This window comes from Bradysia coprophila (assembly GCF_014529535.1).
Source record: "Bradysia coprophila strain Holo2 chromosome IV unlocalized genomic scaffold, BU_Bcop_v1 contig_84, whole genome shotgun sequence".
In the NCBI taxonomy this organism is placed as follows: domain Eukaryota; kingdom Metazoa; phylum Arthropoda; class Insecta; order Diptera; family Sciaridae; genus Bradysia; species Bradysia coprophila.
The window spans coordinates 523116-542229 of record NW_023503376.1 but is presented as its reverse complement, the minus strand read 5'-3'; the positions used below and the strand labels follow the sequence as shown (position 1 = coordinate 542229).

Below are 19114 nucleotides of genomic sequence, written 5' to 3'. Positions count from 1 at the left end.
GCTACTGAGATACATCTTTTCCGCGTACGTGACAAAGTTACAGTTCACAGATGATGGTCACTTGGTTGTATTATTATCTGGTACTGCTGATTCAATACTTTCAATTACCATTTTCCCTTTTGTGCTATACTGCCATTCATTGAATGGACAGAACTTGCACCATTGACAGTTCGTTCAATCAGTAGTGTAAGGCGCATTTACTAAAGCCCACAGTCTCGAAAGCATTGTAAACTTTACTTAGCAGGACTTATTTGCATAAACTATATCAAACAAAACAACTTGACATGTAAACAAAATCATTACGGATGCATTTTACATAAAAATTGAATCAATATTGTTGTTAGTAGTGTTGGTACACAAATTACAGTCTCATTTGTGTTCGGCAAATGAATGTTATTTACATTTTATACGAATTTTCTTTATTGAATTTTATTTTTATTGACGCTATTTTATCACATCGTATCACCTACTATATGTGTACGGATACACAACAGTGTTTACTCACATATACACAAAACAAATTCGAAAATGTGTTAATTGAATGCTATTACTGACACGATAACTGATTAATTTTTTGTTATATTCCTCTCTTCAACTCTAAATAGACGACGATAGAAGAACTCCAAGCTAAATCAACCGAAAATGCCGATTTGATAAGGCTTTTTATGGGTCGTAGGGTGTTTCTGTTTCACTTTTCGGTACTGAAAATTCTGCAGACCGACGTAAACTGTTCTCGTCACGTACACTATCATAAGCTTTCGATCAGTGTTTTCAGTGTAAATGCCAAAATTTTAGATGACACCAAAAATCAGAATGGTACCAGATTTTCACGACAGATGGCGTATTATAGAGAAGGATCCTTAGTGTTTAAAAGAAAAATCAATGACCAACGTTCTTCCTGGACCTGGACTGAGCAGACCTTTGGAAAAATCATAATATTTCAAAATTATGAAAGTTTAGTTCTTGATCTTTCGTTTAAAGGTTAAAGATCAAGCGTTACAGTACGCCATCTTTCGTGAAAATCTGGTACCATTTCGATTTTTGGCGCTCTCTCAAATATAAAATTTTGGCAATTTACACTGACCCCACACAATGATCGAATACTTTTGAATTGTAGTGTAGGTGATACTGTCTCAATAAATCTGTTTACTGATTATGTTTGATAACAAACATTTTAAATTCTCAGCTTTCATCAGTAAAGGGAGGATCAAATGCTGGTTTCTATTAACCTGTCACAGGCAGCAAGCATATTAACATTTTTACTATGTGATCTATTACTTCATTATTGATGTATGATTTTCAGATATTGATTTCAGAAATCTTTTACTTCATTTGTTTTCAACATGCTTTGTGCTATATAAGACCCCATTAGTCAGAGCTTGTCGTTTATTATTGCTGTCGTTGTCGATAACAGATGAAAGCCGTCTGTAACAGGTTAAAGTATCTTTGCATAACTCTGCTTTTAGCATGAACATAGAAAATATTCAGAGGCTGATGAAATCGCAGTAGGCACTTCGTTTCTGTTGTACAGACAGATGACTTGTTTTCGTTGTATGAGTTAAAACATACAATACAAACAGTCCTAAGCGGTAGCTCGTATCATATTAAAGTCTGCAAATTTGACATTTGTCAATTCAGTGTTCATGCTAGTAGAAGGGCTGTGCTTTTTGCCAAACCAACAAGTTGTTCTTTCCTTGAATTTGAAAAAAGAAAATCCAATTTTTTGCGAATCCAAAACATTTTTTGCTATATCACCTGCTGAAGCACCCTGTTTTTAATGATAGGGTCTGTTCATTTCTTATGACAAAAACAAACAATTTTTTATGTAGTTTGTGTAGCGAGCAATTGAAAATTCTACTGTCTCTTAAGATTCAGTTCAGAGATGAGTCTCGTCGTGACAAGATTCTGTATCGTTTTCGAGCGGAAATAATGTGGAAAATATGTAAACGAAAAAACGGTTTGTTTCGGGATAATGTCTTTTCATTCGTGATGTGAATTCAGTTTTTTTTCTTTACTTGTTAATAAGAGACGAAACCGTTTTGTAGACATTTCGTTTTAATTTAATCGAATTTAAATAAATTTGTCATTGAACGGGCTAGTATATAGTCGTTGTTTGTGCGTGTTGACGATTTAATATGCAATGAAATGAACAAAATTCGTAAAAAAAAAATGAAAATTTTGTTCTTTAGGAATTCATTCACTGAATCTTTCGCAGTGACTGATTTTCCGTTAGGTCTTGATTATTCGCAACATGTTAACTTACGGATGTTGAGAGGATTTCCATCTGATTTGATTCAGCTCGCACAAGCGCCAATAAATTGTATTATAATGATCTGATTATGCAACTCGTACATGAATAGGGAATGACTATAATTGACTAGATTGACGCAGTGCCGCTTTTAGCTTTTGGGCGCCATCGGGCAATTGGAAAAATAGGCGCCAATTTAGTAAAGCTAAAAATTTTTTAAGGACCTCGGGCGCCATTTTCTTCTGCTCCACTTCGGGTGCCACGGGCATTTGACCATTTGGCCCATATGAAAAAGGCGGAACTGGTGACGTAAAAATTGGAGAAAGGATTTAAACAAGAAGGCGCTAATGAACATAATGTAGAGAAAAACACTTATGATGTGCCATATCGGCTTATTAGACTCAATTCCGGCTCTTGTAAATAGATCTATTGGTGTTCTCCTTCAAATTGTTGTACTACGTTCGTTGTCAGTATTTGAATAAGCTACATCCTTGCAACTCTCTCACATTTTCACTGTACGACCGACGTTTAATGTTTATTTGATGCACATATTATGTGGGTCAAGATCGAGAATTAGTCAGAATAAGTTCTTTGGAATAAAAATTCGTGATCATTTTCTTGATTAGAAACTAATTTTTGAGCTGTCGCCGATAGTATGCTTCCAATATTCTTTTGTGTGGAGAAACATTCCCAGGGCAATTCCATTCAGCACATAGTTTTGGTGGTTTCAATGCCGACACAACTTTCCCAACAATTTTTCGTTTGTTATGTTCTTTCCAATCAGATTTTTATCGTCCTTCGTTCCCTTGTTTATCATAATAAATCTAATTTTATTACTACAAGCCAGACTCATCGGCACCAACGAAAAGCCCCCTCAAAAAAAGAACTGCCAACATTATTGATTAATATCGTGCGTCTTAACACTACTGGCTAAATCCAGCGCATCGTCCATAATCCCAACGAATAATTAAAAATAAATTAATCCAAACATTGACGAATATATGACTCGGTGTGACTTTACGTTATCCGGATCAAAGATTTTGAGAAATCATTGATTGATTATTACTGGCCGTTATCTTCTGACAACGAACGGGTGTTATCAGTTTAATTGACTGCTCGATACGAATCGATTTTCCTATCACCATCACCACCGTCGTTCACCAATGTTCGATGTTTTTGGTATTTAGTGCATCAATTTAAGTCAGTCGAACCGGTTTCGTTCATTCAGTTTCAAGCGGTTCTGTTCAATTTTCCATTTTCCACGGATCGGGAATTTCCCAGGAAAATCGAGAAAGACGTTTTATCAGCCTGTGCACAGAATTCGTAGAATTTTATTTTCGCGAAGACAATTTTTCATTGTTTATCGTTTGTTTGTTTGTGTTTACATTAAATGAATTTGTTGCTACATGTAATACAGTTTTGTTATACACGAAACCGTTTTTTATTATCTAAGTAATTTGCAATATTTACATTAAAATGTAAATCAAGAGAGCTTTTGCCATTCAAACAAAAAAAAACGTTCACGTGAATCGGTCTAATTTTAGAATTATTCCGTACAATACGAAATTAAATTCAATTTATTGCGATGATGATGGCGATACCGTTTTTCACTGAAAGTAATTCGTTGAACATTGTAACGGTGATGGGAAACCTACGGGTGGATTATACACATGAGGTGATTTGAAGCTAAACAAAGTCCGTTGTTTTCGAAATATTCCAAGCTTATTTGGTGTGGACGTTTTATTTACAGAGCGACACCTCGCTGGTTATCAGAATTCAAACCCTGAGTTCGAAGGAATCTATGTTCTGATAGTGCAACCTATTAAAATCTAATGGTAAAAGGGCTGACCATGCTATGAATTCAGGCAATTCCTTTTAGATTTGCGTATGAAAATTTCGAATTTTTGAGCTTTTAACAAATGAGCTTTTTGAGCGAGTCCTGGTAAAGGTAGTAGGAAAATTTATGGTAATCAGTCAGAGGGATTCTTTTGAATTTCGACTGACCGAAATCGGCGCTATTTTTTCCGGGACTTTTTTTATATATGTCTAGTTAGGCCTTGGTGCCTAGGCCCCAAAACCAGTCTCAGATATTTTTGATCTTCCATATCTGGCTGGTTGTAAGTGGCCAAAAGTCGAAAAATGAGGTTTCGTAGTTCGGATTTCATTTCCGTAAGGTGGCGAGGACACGGGCGTGTATGGGTTCGTTGGAAAGCTGAGGTCAAGTACTCCTGGCGCAAATATTGACTTCATAAAATTTGCTGATAATCGGACGAAAATATGACTTCCGGAAAATTTCTCAGAATCGATGGACCCTCCGTGAACTTTGATGAGAGCTGTGACCTCACTAATGCAATTATTTGATTAAATTATTACTTATTATGAATGTGGAAGGCCTCAGCTTTACAGCGATACGCATATTTACTAGTTTGGCGGAGTGAAACACACAGTTTTCATCTGTTACGTAGTCACGTACCAAACTACTAAATATGGATATAATTGCATTAGTGAGGTCACAGCTCTCATCAAAGTTCACGGAGGTTCCATCGATTCTGAGAAATTTTCCGGAAGTCATATTTTCGTCCGATAATCAGCAAATTTTATGAAGTTAATATTTGCCCCAGGAGTACTTGACCTCAGCTTTCCAACGAACCCATACACGCCCGTGTCCTCGCCACCTTACGGAAATGAAATCCGAACTACGAAACCTCATTTTTCGACTTTTGGCCACTTACAACCAGCCAGGTATGGAAGATCAAAAAATGTCTGAGACTGGTTTTGGGGCCTAGGCACCAAGGCCTAACTAGACATATATAAAAAAAGTCCCGGAAAAAATAGCGCCGATTTCGGTCAGTCGAAATTCAAAAGAATCCCTCTCAGAAATTTTTGCGTTGAATTTGAGTCACCATTTACAAGAACTCGTTCAGAAACTAAAAATTCGTTACCCAAAGTGAAGATTTTGACATATTTTATATGAAAGAAATGTCAAAATCCTCACCAGTGAAACTTAACGAAGAGTTTCTGAACGAGCTCCAAAATAAAAGTTGCAACATTTTGCGTTGTATACCACCGCTGGAATTATCATGTCAAATAAGTCCTTTTGAGATTGATTGTGTCGTCAAATACGTGACGCTTGTCATTCCTTTATTCCTACAATTTACACGAATTACCGATAACTTTCTGATGTAAATAACGAGACATGTTCGTCACTATGAGTGCTGTCTCATTCGTGTCACTCTCATATTTTATCAGTTCGTTTGACACATCGTTACTGATTCCCATTGGTAGACACGTCATCGAAGCAAAGACACGTCATCAAAACAAATAGTAAATGAGCTGTCTAGTCACTTCGTTATACATTCGTTTTGCATCTGTTTCTTCTCTCGCTGTTTCTACCAATCACAGAACAACAAAGAGGGCAAAACAGAGCACACAGCGAAAAGACCCTAAAAATCGTAACGGCATGACATCACTGAACGTTGCAGGATCCGTTGATTTACCTTCACTGATGTTTAGTATCATTCGGGACGCTAACGTCGATAGCATTTTAAATTTTTTGCCTTTCTTGTTGGACACAGTTGAGTCACTCAACATTTTGTCTGGCACCGAAAGAGATGATTGATTTAAATAGGTTGACATGTTGCGATAATTATTGCCTTTTGGATACTGTGATACTCGCTAAATCGGAGTAATTATTCTCTATTTAACAAAAATTGATACCAGATATTGATCTCGATACAACAGCTGTGACTATTCTAAGAATTGTGTACAGTAAAGTAGCATTAATAAGCCTACAAATAAATCGGTTGTAAGGACAATTATTGTGAGCAAAATGTGTGATAGCGAAACTAAATCAAAGTGAGTGGGTTACAGATAGATAACGTGCTATACGATGTGACTTAGTGATAACGTTGACATATTGAAAACGAGAATCTACGCGAATTGATGCGACAAAACGTAAACCATTTTACATTGCACCGAAATAAATCGAGAAAAAGATTAGAAATAATTCCAAGTTGAATCATGGTTGCCAAATTGCATGTGCTCAAAGACCTAGATAATTTAAGTCGTCGTAGTAGTACTTATGTTGCACCGGAATGTGAAAAGTTTTTCGACCTTCCGGCGTTTAGTTTCGATAATTACGAACGAACAACTAGATGTTTCTCATTGATAAAAGGTAAATTTTGCGGTAGATCTTAGAACTTTTAGCATTGAATTTTCAACGAAATCTTGAAAAAATTACACGAATTGACACAAGCTACCTTTATAATGATGATGAACCATTACACTAAGGATTTATTTCCTTGTTTAAGAGTGATATCGCCAAAACATCGAACAAAATCAGACATTTTGGGACAAGGGGTCACAGATATTATTGACTTATAGCTCATTCGATTCGTTGAAATTTTGCGAGTAAAACGTAGTACTACGTTTGGTGAACTTTATTTTGTTGTCGACGCTCGAGGTCATGAAGTAAGGGTCTGCCAAAAAGAGCCCAAAATCGTTTTATCGCGATTAGTCGAGTAAGCCCATTTTGGAAAAAAAAACTTTTTTAGCTAGCCTTGTAGGCCTTGAACAGACGCACATTTTGAGTATTTTGAGTATACACACCACCAGGTCCATGTTGACCAGTTGGTGATATCAATCATTTTAGGTGAAAAAATAGGTGATTTTCCCAAGTCCCTGACCGGCTGCAGTGACATAAATCCGAGACATGGTATGTATGGTGAGAGAACCTAGCCTCTGTAGTACCATAACATGTAAAAACATCCTTGGATAAGTTTCACTGCAAAGGGTTGGAGCGACTTTAGCGGAAGTCCACCCCAGGTCGACGAAATTTTATCCCTTTCTTTCGTTTGTTTTTCGCTTTTTTGAGGTTTTTTCTGGGCGGCTATTCATTATTTATTGCTGACAAGAGTGTAATCAACTAAAATAAAGAATTTTTCGATGCATTCACGTTGTTCTTATACTCTTGGAACCCAAATTTCGATCTATTTGGACTATATAAAAGTGGGATACGAAGCATTTTTGGACTTTTTTGGGGCTATTCAATGTTTATTTTAATATTTATTGTTGGTGAGCAACATCACTTTGCTGTAGCTGAAAGAAATTGTGAAAGTGGTTTTGGACTCTAGAGTTCAATTCCTGTCTAGGCACATAAAAGTGATTTCAATAAAAAATCGGTCCGATTTCGGTAGGTTGTTTTTGAAAAGAATCCATCTGCATCGAGTTCTATTTTTAAATTTTATTTTCAAAACGAATTGTCTGAAGAATTTTTTTAATTGTTCTGATAACCTTCCCATTAGGTTATTTTATTCGGGAAAACTTTCCATGAAGAACATACGCTTCTTTCAATATGCTGGGGGCATTGGTCTGAGTTTAAGGTTTTAATGTACCGGGTCACTCATGTATCCCAAACTTTTCGAAACATTTCCACTCCTACTTATCCGTCCTACGGTTTACCATACTTATAACGACCAGTCTTAGTCATTTATGAATGATCGACAATATTGAACGGTTAATTTGGACGTTTTGCATATCCGAATATTTTCATTTCATTAAACTAAACTAAATTAAACTAAATTTTGCGCCAGCTATCGGAATGTTTTCAGTTCAACCTGTTTCTACTCGATATTTCAAGTAAATTTCCGAAAACAATTTGCTCTCATGCAAAACGTACTCTTTTGCATCAATTTGAATAAGTCAACTTTATGTGCGTCTCAGTTTGAACATTAACACTGAGTGTGTTACACTTGGGTCTGACGAAAAATGAATAAAATTATTGGAAATGAGAAAATAATTTTTGTTCAAAAAGTCTGAGAAGTATGCTTGATATTAAAAATGCAAACGTTTGCAGACACGTTAAAAACAAATGTTAATTATTATCGGAAAATATATTATATGCTTGTTTACTATTCGCGGATGGATACCGCAAACAATATACACGAAGCTAAAGATAAAAACAATGTTTTTTTCTCATAAAAACAGTTCAACAAGTTATTGTGTCTGCCAAAAATAATAGTAATCATTTTCATCACTCAAACTGACGTAATTTGAAATTGCGATGGATCTGGTGGTGGTCACTCATCGAGAGAGGTGTGTGTTGTATTTTAAATGGTTTTATGTACGGTCTCAGTCAGACGTATAGACGACGTACAATTAAAATGTAAATAAAACGGAATCAAGATGTTTTAATTGAAATTTTAAATCCAGAAAAACACACAAATTTATCTGTTATGCCTTATGGAATGGCAGAGGTTAGGCTGTTTAATCAAAATGAGTTTTTGATACAAATTTTTATTGGTGTCATGAAAAGTTATTTTGGCTTTTTATTCAGATTTTATAATCTTTACTTGGTATGATGTAAATTGCGACTGGTCGGAGCGCCAATAATAAGAGCATGAAATATCGTGGAAGTACTCCCCGACCACAGTCATGTCCCCGAATTAGCAATGCAATATTTCCTCATTTTTGTTTACTCTAGAACAAAACAGTATCGGCTTCGCCTCGTTAGGACAAGTCTTCGGCTGAAAACTGAAATAAACTGATCACAAAAGCAAAAACATAAAAAACGGAATCAAAGAATTGACCGTGTCCAAAAAAAATATATGAAAATCAGGTCGAGAGAGCAGCTGAGAAGGTTATTTTTCGGCTGAAATCAACCTGAGAGGTCTGAGAATATTGAACGATTCGATTCTAGTAGTTGCTGTGTCGGAATACGTCGAATTTCAGTCTTCAAGCACAAAATACATTTAAGCCACTCAGCATCATAATATGCAAAATTTGCAAACTTCAGTAGCATCTCTGTGGAACAATTCTTATTTATGCAATCGAGATGCAAAGTACTTTATGAGGCTCTAGATTTGTAATTATGACATGAGGCTGGTTGGTTCCTAAATTTTGGGATGACAGATGATTTCTCTGGCACTTCGTAGCTTCCATCGGATTTTTTGATGGATCTGGGTTATATTCGACATGAGTGAGGTGTTCCAAGGTTGGTTCCTAAATTTTGCGATGACAGATGTTTCCTCTGGCACTTCCTAACTTCCATCGGATTTTTTGATGGATTTGGGTTATTTTCGACATTAGTGAGGTGTTCCAAGGTTGGTTCCTAAATTTTGGGATGACAGATGATTCCTCTGGCACTTCGTAGCTTCAATCGGATTTTTTGATGGATCTGGGTTATTTTCGATATAAATGAGAAGTTCCAAGGTTGGTTCCTAAATTTTGGGATGACAGATGATTTCTCTGGCACTTCCTAACTTCCATCGGATTTTTTGATGGATCTGGGTTATTTTCGATATAAATGAGAAGTTCCAAGGTTGGTTCCTAAATTTTGGGATGACAGATGATTTCTCTGGCACTTCCTAACTTCCATCGGATTTTTTGATGGATCTGGGTTATTTTCGATATAAATAAGAAGTTCCAAGGTTGGTTCCTAGATTTTGGGATGACAGATGATTCCTCTGGCACTTCCTAACTTCCATCGGATTTTTTGATGGGTTTGAGTTATTCTCGATATGAGTGAGATGTTCCAATATTGGTTCCTAAATTTTGGGATGACAGATGATTCCTCTGGCCCTTCCATCGGATTTTTTGATGGATCTGGGTTATATTCGACATGAATGAGGTGTTCCAAGGTTGGTTCCTAAATTTTGCGATGACAGATGTTTCCTCTGGCACTTCCTAACTTCCATCGGATTTTTTGATGGATCTGGGTTATTTTCGATATAAATGAGAAGTTCCAAGGTTGGTTCCTAAATTTTGGGATGACAGATGATTTCTCTGGCACTTCCTAACTTCCATCGGATTTTTTGATGGATCTGGGTTATTTTCGATATAAATGAGAAGTTCCAAGGTTGGTTCCTAAATTTTGGGATGACAGATGATTTCTCTGGCACTTCCTAACTTCCATCGGATTTTTTGATGGATCTGGGTTATTTTCGATATAAATGAGAAGTTCCAAGGTTGGTTCCTAAATTTTGGGATGACAGATGATTCCTCTGGCCCTTCCATCGGATTTTTTGATGGATTTGGGTTATTTTCGACATTTGTGAGATGTTCCAAGGTTGGTTCCTAAATTTTGGGATGACAGATGATTCCTCTGGCACTTCCTAACTTCCATCGGATTTTTTGATGGATTTGGGTTATTTTCGACATTAGTGAGGTGTTCCAAAGTTGGCAGATGATTCGGTTTTCTTCCGTGTAAATTCTTTCAGTACATTTTTAACTATTTTTCTAACAATAATTTCCTCAACATCTGCCACTTGTGACGCAAATTTCTTTTTGTAAAACTTTCTTTCAAAAAATTTTTGGGTAAATTTTTTGTGGTAAAATCTTTTGCGTACGGCGCACAATGCGTCACCCTCAGCGATATCAGTTATTTTGTAAGTAAGATAGAGGACTTGCGTCACATTTACCCTTTAAGAGTTTTTTTGACTGATACACATCTAGAGCATAATAACGTACTTTGCACCACGATTGCATAAATAAGAATTTCTGAACTCAGTGTCAAAATGCGAAACTTTCATGGTCTTTTTCAGGAAAACATTTTGTGCAACTCGGTGATAAATGCTTTTTTAGTCACAAGATGACGATTGGCACTCGAAGCCGCAGAAGTAATGTGACAATACATCTAGTGTCTAAAGCATTTTTCACTCGTTGCCACAAATTACCTTTGTACAACTGAGCTTCGATTGCGAAAAGTGAACTTTTTGGGTGACGTATGAAGGTACTTTTCCATTGTTTCACTGTAGGCTTTACTTTATGTCACTAGTTACAAAAAGAAAGGACTACTGGGACTAGTGGACTAGAAGGGACAATAAAATGATCGATAAAAAGAGGAATTTATAAATTTCAACACAACCGAAAGTTTGAATTGCACAAATTTAACAATAAACCAAAGGGTTAAGGCCAACACACACTAGCATCTGGTGTCAGTTGGGAATATGACATTTCTCTTGTCAAAACCGGTTGTAACCGATTTTAGCTGATTTATTAGAAATATCGTATTCCCGATGACACTAGATGCTAATGTGTGTTGGCCTTTACCAGCACTGAATTGCAAAAATTTTGTCGAATCTAATTTTCACTAATGGAAAAAACTCTTAACCTTTTAGAAACGTTTCGTTTTGTTGACAAAGACGACAGAAATATTATACATTATTAGCTAACTATAGTCTTAAACAAAAGAAGTAAGAGATTTATTTTCGAATCGTTCACCGTACTGAAATGATGCACAAACTACAGACGCGAAAAATTACGATTCTCAGAATCCATAGGAAAGGTCGGTTGATCTGTAGAGGCGCCAGATGCGCCACAATTCTTTTTTTCACTACTTCATTCTTTGTGCTCCATTTTGACGTGAAATGACTTCACTCTGGTAAATATCCGTGAAATGTTATTACACAAGGTACTTCACAAGAAATAGATCGCAGACATTAGTATAAATGTACTAGAAATGTACGAAAATCTATTACATTTGAGCGTACACTTTTGTTAACCATTCCTCCTCTCACTGCAGAGCGTGCGCAATTTGTGAATGGTCCCGTACTCACTCAATTATTTTCATTATACTAATCATGTGACTAAAATACATGGATCATTCAAACCTAAATGTGTATTATCAATTCATTTGGTTGGATTTCAACAATTTTTAATAAATGGCGCGCAATAACATTGTTAAAAGCAGACATTCGGAGCTCTTTTTTTGGTTGCTCAAACTAAATTTAAAAGATTTTGTTTGCACCATTTATTTTTGGAAAATGGATTTGGATAGAGAGAAACGACTTGATATTTTTTTAGCCAATTATTACCACATCCATAATTTGATTATCAATGGCATATGGTTTTCGCATTTGGGTTTTTTTCCTTCTTCATTTGTAAATTTATTTATTTTTTGTTTACGTATTTTAACAACCCATTAAAGTTTTACCATTTCTTGTTGTTTTCCTCATACTAAAATCGATGTATTTTGTACCATTCCAAACAAAAAAAAAAAAAACAGGAAAAAAGCCAACGCTCAAAACATTCAACGATATCCAAACTCTTCTAAGTCAAGGCAAGAAACGAGACGTTAAGCTAGCTATAAGGGAAAATTCATGGCCCATCAATTCGACCATTCGTTCACAACTGTGGCCGGCTCTCTGCAGTCAGCATCAGGTTGGCAAAAGTATGTTGGACGGATTTTATTGGGACATGGTCAATCAGGTATCCATCAGACAATGCAAATACAAAAAGACTTTTAAAAATACATCAAAGCTATCGTTTGCAGGTGTTCGGAACAACAGAACTTCCAGAGAAACCCATTATGCTGCCGCCGTTTGTCGATTCGACGCACTGCCTTCCCTATCATTTGACACGCAAGGGACGTTCCGTTGCCGATCGGGTTGTCACCGTTTTGGCGTACGCTTGTCCTGATATTACATACAGTCCATCGTTGTATCCGATTACAGCATTATTGTTGCATTTTATGTCTGGTAAGTTTGTATTGAAATGTTTGTGCTGTTGCTGTTTTAAGGGGCTATGGGTATACTTTCAATGATTCCCCTCTTTGGGAACAAGGCGTATAGAATTCAGTTCAAAAAAAGTTACTTGCAGTGAAGTGTTTAAGTGATTCGTTACCCCTCCTGAAATTTCGTTGCTCGTCTTTTCTATTAAGAGTGATATCACCAAATCTTCAGGTGATTGGGGAACAAGCGGTCTCCGATTTTAATGAGTGATAGCTCGTTGGATTCGTCTTTCAATTCTAGGAAACACCTATCGTTCACTTTTTCTTAAAAAAAATTGTTTTCTGTGAAAAGCGCTCAAAAGTGAAGACATGTCAGAGGGTACCGAAAACAGTTTTTCGACAATAACTCAAGAAAAAATTATTTTAAATTGTTGTAATGTTGTACGAATGTCGGCCTTGGAAAGACCTACAGGTAGTGTATACGCACCGCTTGGTGCGAGTAGATCCACGAGAGTTACGACTACAAATGTAGTGAATGTTCGGAATGTTCCGCCTTCTCTGCAGCTTCGATGTTCCACGAAACTGAGTATGGGGTGTTGTAGCTGGCCTCAACCACTATCGTTCCACATATAAATGAACCCAGTCCTTTTGCGCTGCAAGCCCACAGAAGTGTTGGAAAAAAAGTTGGTGTCGAAATGCAGATTTTTTCCTTCTTTCCAGAGAAGGCGGACTCTCCGAACATTCACTACATTTTCAGTCGTAACTCTCGTGGATCCACTCGCACCAAGCGGTGCGTATACTCTACCTGTAGGTCTTTCCAAGGCCGACATTCGTACATTACAACAATTCAAAATCATTTTTTCTTGAGTTATTGTTGAAAAACTGTTTTCGGTACCCTCTGACATGTCTTCACTTTTGAACGCTTTTCACAGAAAACAATTTTTTTTTAGAAAAAGTGAAAGATATGTGTTTCTTAGCATTGAAAGACGAATCCAACGAGCTATCACTCATTAAAATCGGAGACCGCTTGTTCCCCAATCACCTGAAGATTTGGCGATATCACTCTTAAATTGAAGATCAAATTTCACCGATGCCGATGTTATGTTCAAAACTAACTTTTCTACGGATTTTTTATCGGCCTAAACCATAGCATCTAAAAGATGAAATGCAGAATACTTTTGCAGTGACCTTTACGCTCCAACTTGTATCACGTCCGTTCACAAGTACAGTGGTTCTGGTGACTCATCTATTGCGTGTCAGCTAACCATTCAGAAACGGCAGCCGTTTTGTATAAACGTTAAAATCTAGTACTTCCACTGGCCAAACAATTTCGTAATATTCGATTCAAAATCTTTTACTTCATTAATTTAACTATATTTTCTCTGTATAAAACGGCTTTAATCACTGCATATTGTTATATATCATCATTGTCGATAACAGATGGCATAGATAAAAGGTTTCGATATCGGGATACCATTATCTCAACACATAATCGAAAGGTCACTGCATCGAATTCAGACTGCATATGCAGCGATTTTAATTTCATTTCAAAGCAAATTGATTTTGTTGATAAACGACGTTCTCAATGAACTGTTATTTAAAACATTAGATCACAGAAACGATTCAAAATTAGAACCGGTACTTAAGCGTTTTGTAAACATTTGCCGCTTTATTATCACAAAAGTAGAGTTCTCAAAGACGTCAAAATTGAATAAATAACAGAATAAAAATGTAAACGTAATCTAGATAGATACAGCTCGTGCTCGATGCAATCATTATTATATGGCAGATAGTAAATATATGCCCAGCGCGATATATAGAACAAACATTTCTCTTGTCATATACTCATGGTGTTCCTCTACGACTCTGTGTCTTTATAGATTTTTCTGCTTTGACATAACTTAGGTGACAAATTATCGCTTTCCTTTCAATAAATACCGACGCGAGAGTGATATTTCAGCACTCAACATGAAACGACAATAATTTGATATAAATGTGATGTCACATTCCTGGGACGAGTGCCATTTTGACGACCTCTATTAAACTATTTGATCAGTTGGTGAACGCGAATTTCATTCGAATTTGCACATGCCTAATTCACGCTAATAATTTGTTTGTTTTGATATTCGTTTCTTTTGTGGTTCCGGTGCGATTAATATAAAAATAATTTAAAAAAAAAATGTTTGTGACAGCTCCTGAATTCGAGCAATTAAAACATCTGAAACTGCTCATAAAACTGTGTGGCATTATTATACTTATACTTACCTCCTCGTTTATATATATTTATAAATAATTTGTCAATGTAATATTAGTTGCGATTTGTTGACGAATGTTGGCGCATGTTAAACGATACGTGGAGTTCGAGATTTGTGTGGTTGTTGGTATTTAATTAGATTTTATGACGAACATACCGGACTTATAAATATTTTATTGAGCATCGTCGTCACTTTTGTGTATAGGAACAAGCAGCTCTTAATCTCATAAACTCTAAGTGCGTAATAAAAATGTTGCCATAATAATAGCCGTCAATTTGCGGTTGATGATTGCGAATATGTTCCCCTGTCAATACGGTTATAGGACGGTAGACACGATTGGTAGTTGAATACAGTTTGATTTTCCTCAAAGCAGGGCTTACTTTAGAGAATTTTAATTCCGAAAATTTCGAAAATTCTGAAAAAATTCCGAAAAAGTTCCGAAAAATTCTGAAATAATTTTTCGGAATTTTTCAGAACTTTTTCAGAACTTTTTCAGAACTTTTTCAGAATTTTCGGAATTTTCAGAATTAAAATTCTCTAAAGTAAGCCCTGCCTCAAAGAGCACTAATTCGAGTAATTGGGATCGTAGGACTGAAGTAAACAGCCTCGACACTTCACCAACTTATCTTACATCCACTTTACTTGGAAGGTCTTCCAGGGATGGTGAAGTGCAAAAATCGAGGCTGTTTAGTCTGAATAAATATTGATCAATTGAAATACTAATTGTAAAGGCGCGTGATGCTTGCGAAAATCACGTTAGAGGCGGATTGCATAACTGGGGTGGCGGCTCATAAGTTTTTGCCATTCTGAAACTTTCATTAACCTGTGACAGACTGCAAGCGTATGACCAGTATTATTAACCGGTCTATTACTTCCATCAATCAAAGTGTTTTTAATCGGTTGACTGCAAATCTTGTACTTCAATTTTTTTAACATGAATTTTACTGTATAAATAACCAGAGCTTGTCATTACTTTCGTCGTCTTTATCGATAACAGATGAATAGCCGTATGTGACAGGTGAAGAACTTCAAAAATTACTACGTCACACGTCGCACAGTACGGTTGAAAGGACTTACAATAAAGTAATGTAATTATGATATTTTTGGATATTATTAATCAGCTCGCAGCCCTGAACAAGATTCTGCAAAATTTTTTGATTTACAACCGTACCACTTGGTGCACTAGGAGTTAGGGAACCTATCCCACTAATGGAGTGTTGGAGATCTGATTGGACTGGAATCGGTAGAAGTTGTAATTCTAATAGTAATGGCACAAAAAATTAGGCCCATGGGTTTAAGTGAAGGTGGTGGAGACTCAGCCAAGTTTAAAAATGACAATTTTCTGAAGTGATTTCGATAGACCCCATGCCATTACTATCAGAATTTCAACCTCTACCGATGACAGCCTTAAGTTCTGCAGCACTCCTTCAGTGAGATAGGTTCCCTAACTCCTAGTGCACCAAATGGTTCGGTTGAAATATGAAAAGCGCATTCAGAATTCAAGTGAACAATATAATGCAACATCGTGCAATTTGGTCGTCTGTATTTTACATAACGATTTGCAACAAAATTTAATCAAATATCAACCGAAGGAAGGTCATTCTGAATTAATTAAGTCATCATATTTAGACTACATTCGTTACGCGGCGTTGCGAATGTTTATTTGAACTTTGGCGTTATTTATGTGTAACTATGGATTTACAGAATACATCAACAACTAACATAAAAATTCTTAAAATTTATTAACCTAAAACGGTGCTTGGTATTTATATCTCTCTTATCTACCACACACATCTGTTTATTTACATTTATACATACTATTCAAAGTTTGGCTACCAGGGGTTAAAAGATTACATTTATTTTTGTCGACAGTCTTGGAAGTGAGACTACCGTCTGCGAATGTTTTAGTTTTACTTTGCAGAACGGAAAATCTGTTGTGTTTTCAAACAAATGAAGAAATTCTTCATCGATTTATGACGCATTTCTATGGTATTGATTCACTTGTTCGAATTCAAATCGCTGACTCGCTGTACTAACTACATTTCTATTTCTATTTACGTTGACTATGCGAATTTTTTGGATCGTTTTTTTTTGTATTTCTATTGAGCTTTCATTTAAAGTCTTGCTATTATTTAGTTTGATTGGACGCCAGTTCAGCAATCCCCTTTTATAAGTGTAAATTTAGACACGAATTTCTCTGAGCTGGGTGGCCTCTCCTTTCTACGGTCTTACCACTACAACTCACTGAACTGTGAATATTTGTTTGTGTAACTATTTCACCCATATAAAGACGTATGAGCTGAAAAACAGCTGAGGTAAATTCATGTCTAAATATCACTGACGACAACTGTACTTATATACCAGAACGCCACAATTGGTTGACAAATATTTGTTCTTCATTCCATGTAGACATACGCTTCAACAGTTGTACTTGTTATCTAACTTTTTAGTTATGTTTATGTGAACTTGTTCGGAACACACGTGACGAGGGCATTGGGCAAAAATTATTTTTTCTCATGAAAAGTTCCATTCGATGAATTTTCGATGAATATTTTCCTCAAACAGTGTACATACAAAGAGTCATGGAATATTCCGAAATGATGAAATCGAAGTTATTTCTTCACTAATAACTCATAAATCTAAATGGCACACTGACTTTCGAAGAAAATTAAACAAAAATTGTAACCAGTTCTGCTCAGCTGAGAAAATGTTTCTTGAACTATCTTTTCGCCGTTCTATAAATAGTTATTTTGGAGGCTAATAAATCGATCCGAACAGAAAAAGAAAATTAAATTCACGTATCATTCGATCGTCACATTTTCTACTTAAAATTAGATTGAAATTAGATTCGCTCGTTGTATATTGGATATCACCAGTTTTTGGCAGTTTTCTCATTATACAGCCGCCTGTACTTGAAGTCTGTACCTGCCAATATATTAGACCTGTTCGATATATTGGTCTAATAATTTTGGCATGGAATGGTAACCGGCGGAATTTCTACCCTTATTGAGCCGATTGAGAATCTCACATATTTTGAAATATTTGTTCACCAGTGGTGTCGATACATTTTTGGCGTTTCGTGCTAAGACTACTTTTGGGAAAACATTTTCCCTAATTTTCTCAAATTTTTCCATTCTTCCAAATTTTCGCAAAAAATTTTTTTTGTGTGAATTAGGGAAAATATGGGAGAAGCTAGAGTCATTCTGGAAAATTTTTCGAGTACGGCAGTACAGACGCAAAAAGTGCTGAAGTAATGGAATTATATTAAAATTCGTTTCATTTGATCGGTTAGAACCTTCAGAAACATTTAACGAAACTTAAGTGAAGTTACAACTCAATAGCATAAAGCTTAACTTGTTTGCTTTCCACTACACGGCTTAGTTGCCAGTGCGAGGGTTCGAAACTCAACCGCAACAGAAAAAAAACCGATTGTCAGACGTGTATACCAAATCGGTTGAATCGGTTCAAAAATCTGTTGTAGTTGTGTTAGAGCTGTCACACGGTCATTGTTTTGAGCCGCCGGTACTCTACTCGTACTAATTTTGTTCCCAGTACACTAGATGTCACTAGGAAGAACGAGAACGAAAGATCACAGTGGCAAAACCAATGAAGCGATTCAATCAGATATTGTTATTGTGAACAAATCTGATTGACAGAATCATAGTGTGGCGGTTGAAATTCGAACCTACGCACTGGCAATTCTATAATTCATCAATGCGAGTCCTCGGTCAACACACTGCGCTCTTGAGTTGTCTTGAGGAGGGGGATTATATAAAAGCGTACACTCGCTGAATTTTGGGGAGAAGGAGTCTTAAAACAGTTTTATTAGCGTACGAACTATTTAAATGGTCCCGTAGGTGTATGCAACCATTTACTGTGCACGAGTCTCTTCGTCCACCCTCAAATCATCTGGTTTAACAAAAAGTATTTAAAGACACGACAAACAAAAACTGGAGGCCCCACATAAACCAATAAACCGATAACAATTTTCGCTACCAGCACAGAAAACTTTACTTCCGGTGATGAATTGATTGGTGTTATTATTCTATATCGATGCTACTTTTATGGTGATCTCATTAGAAATGCTTGAATGAGCAGCTTTCAATCTACGCATTTTTTTTTCAATACTGAAAAATCTTACTGTTAAATAACACGATTGTCAAG

General features: G+C 36.2%; 1 protein-coding gene across 15 annotated transcripts in view; it reads left to right on the top strand.

The window, feature by feature from the left end:
- The window catches only part of LOC119072671 (GTPase-activating protein skywalker), a 75195-nt gene that overhangs the window by 41249 nt on the left and 14832 nt on the right, over positions 1 to 19114 (top strand). For 11 of the 15 annotated variants that reach the window (XM_037177947.1, XM_037177939.1, XM_037177937.1 and 8 more), the window contains 2 exons: positions 12252 to 12454; positions 12519 to 12723. In XM_037177947.1, the coding sequence (XP_037033842.1) occupies positions 12252 to 12454; positions 12519 to 12723 (408 nt within the window). Of the gene's footprint in view, positions 1 to 1878; positions 2116 to 5968; positions 6423 to 12251; positions 12455 to 12518; positions 12724 to 19114 lie in introns of those variants that run through there. The other 4 variants (XM_037177946.1, XM_037177944.1, XM_037177936.1 and 1 more) reach the window with 4 other exon arrangements.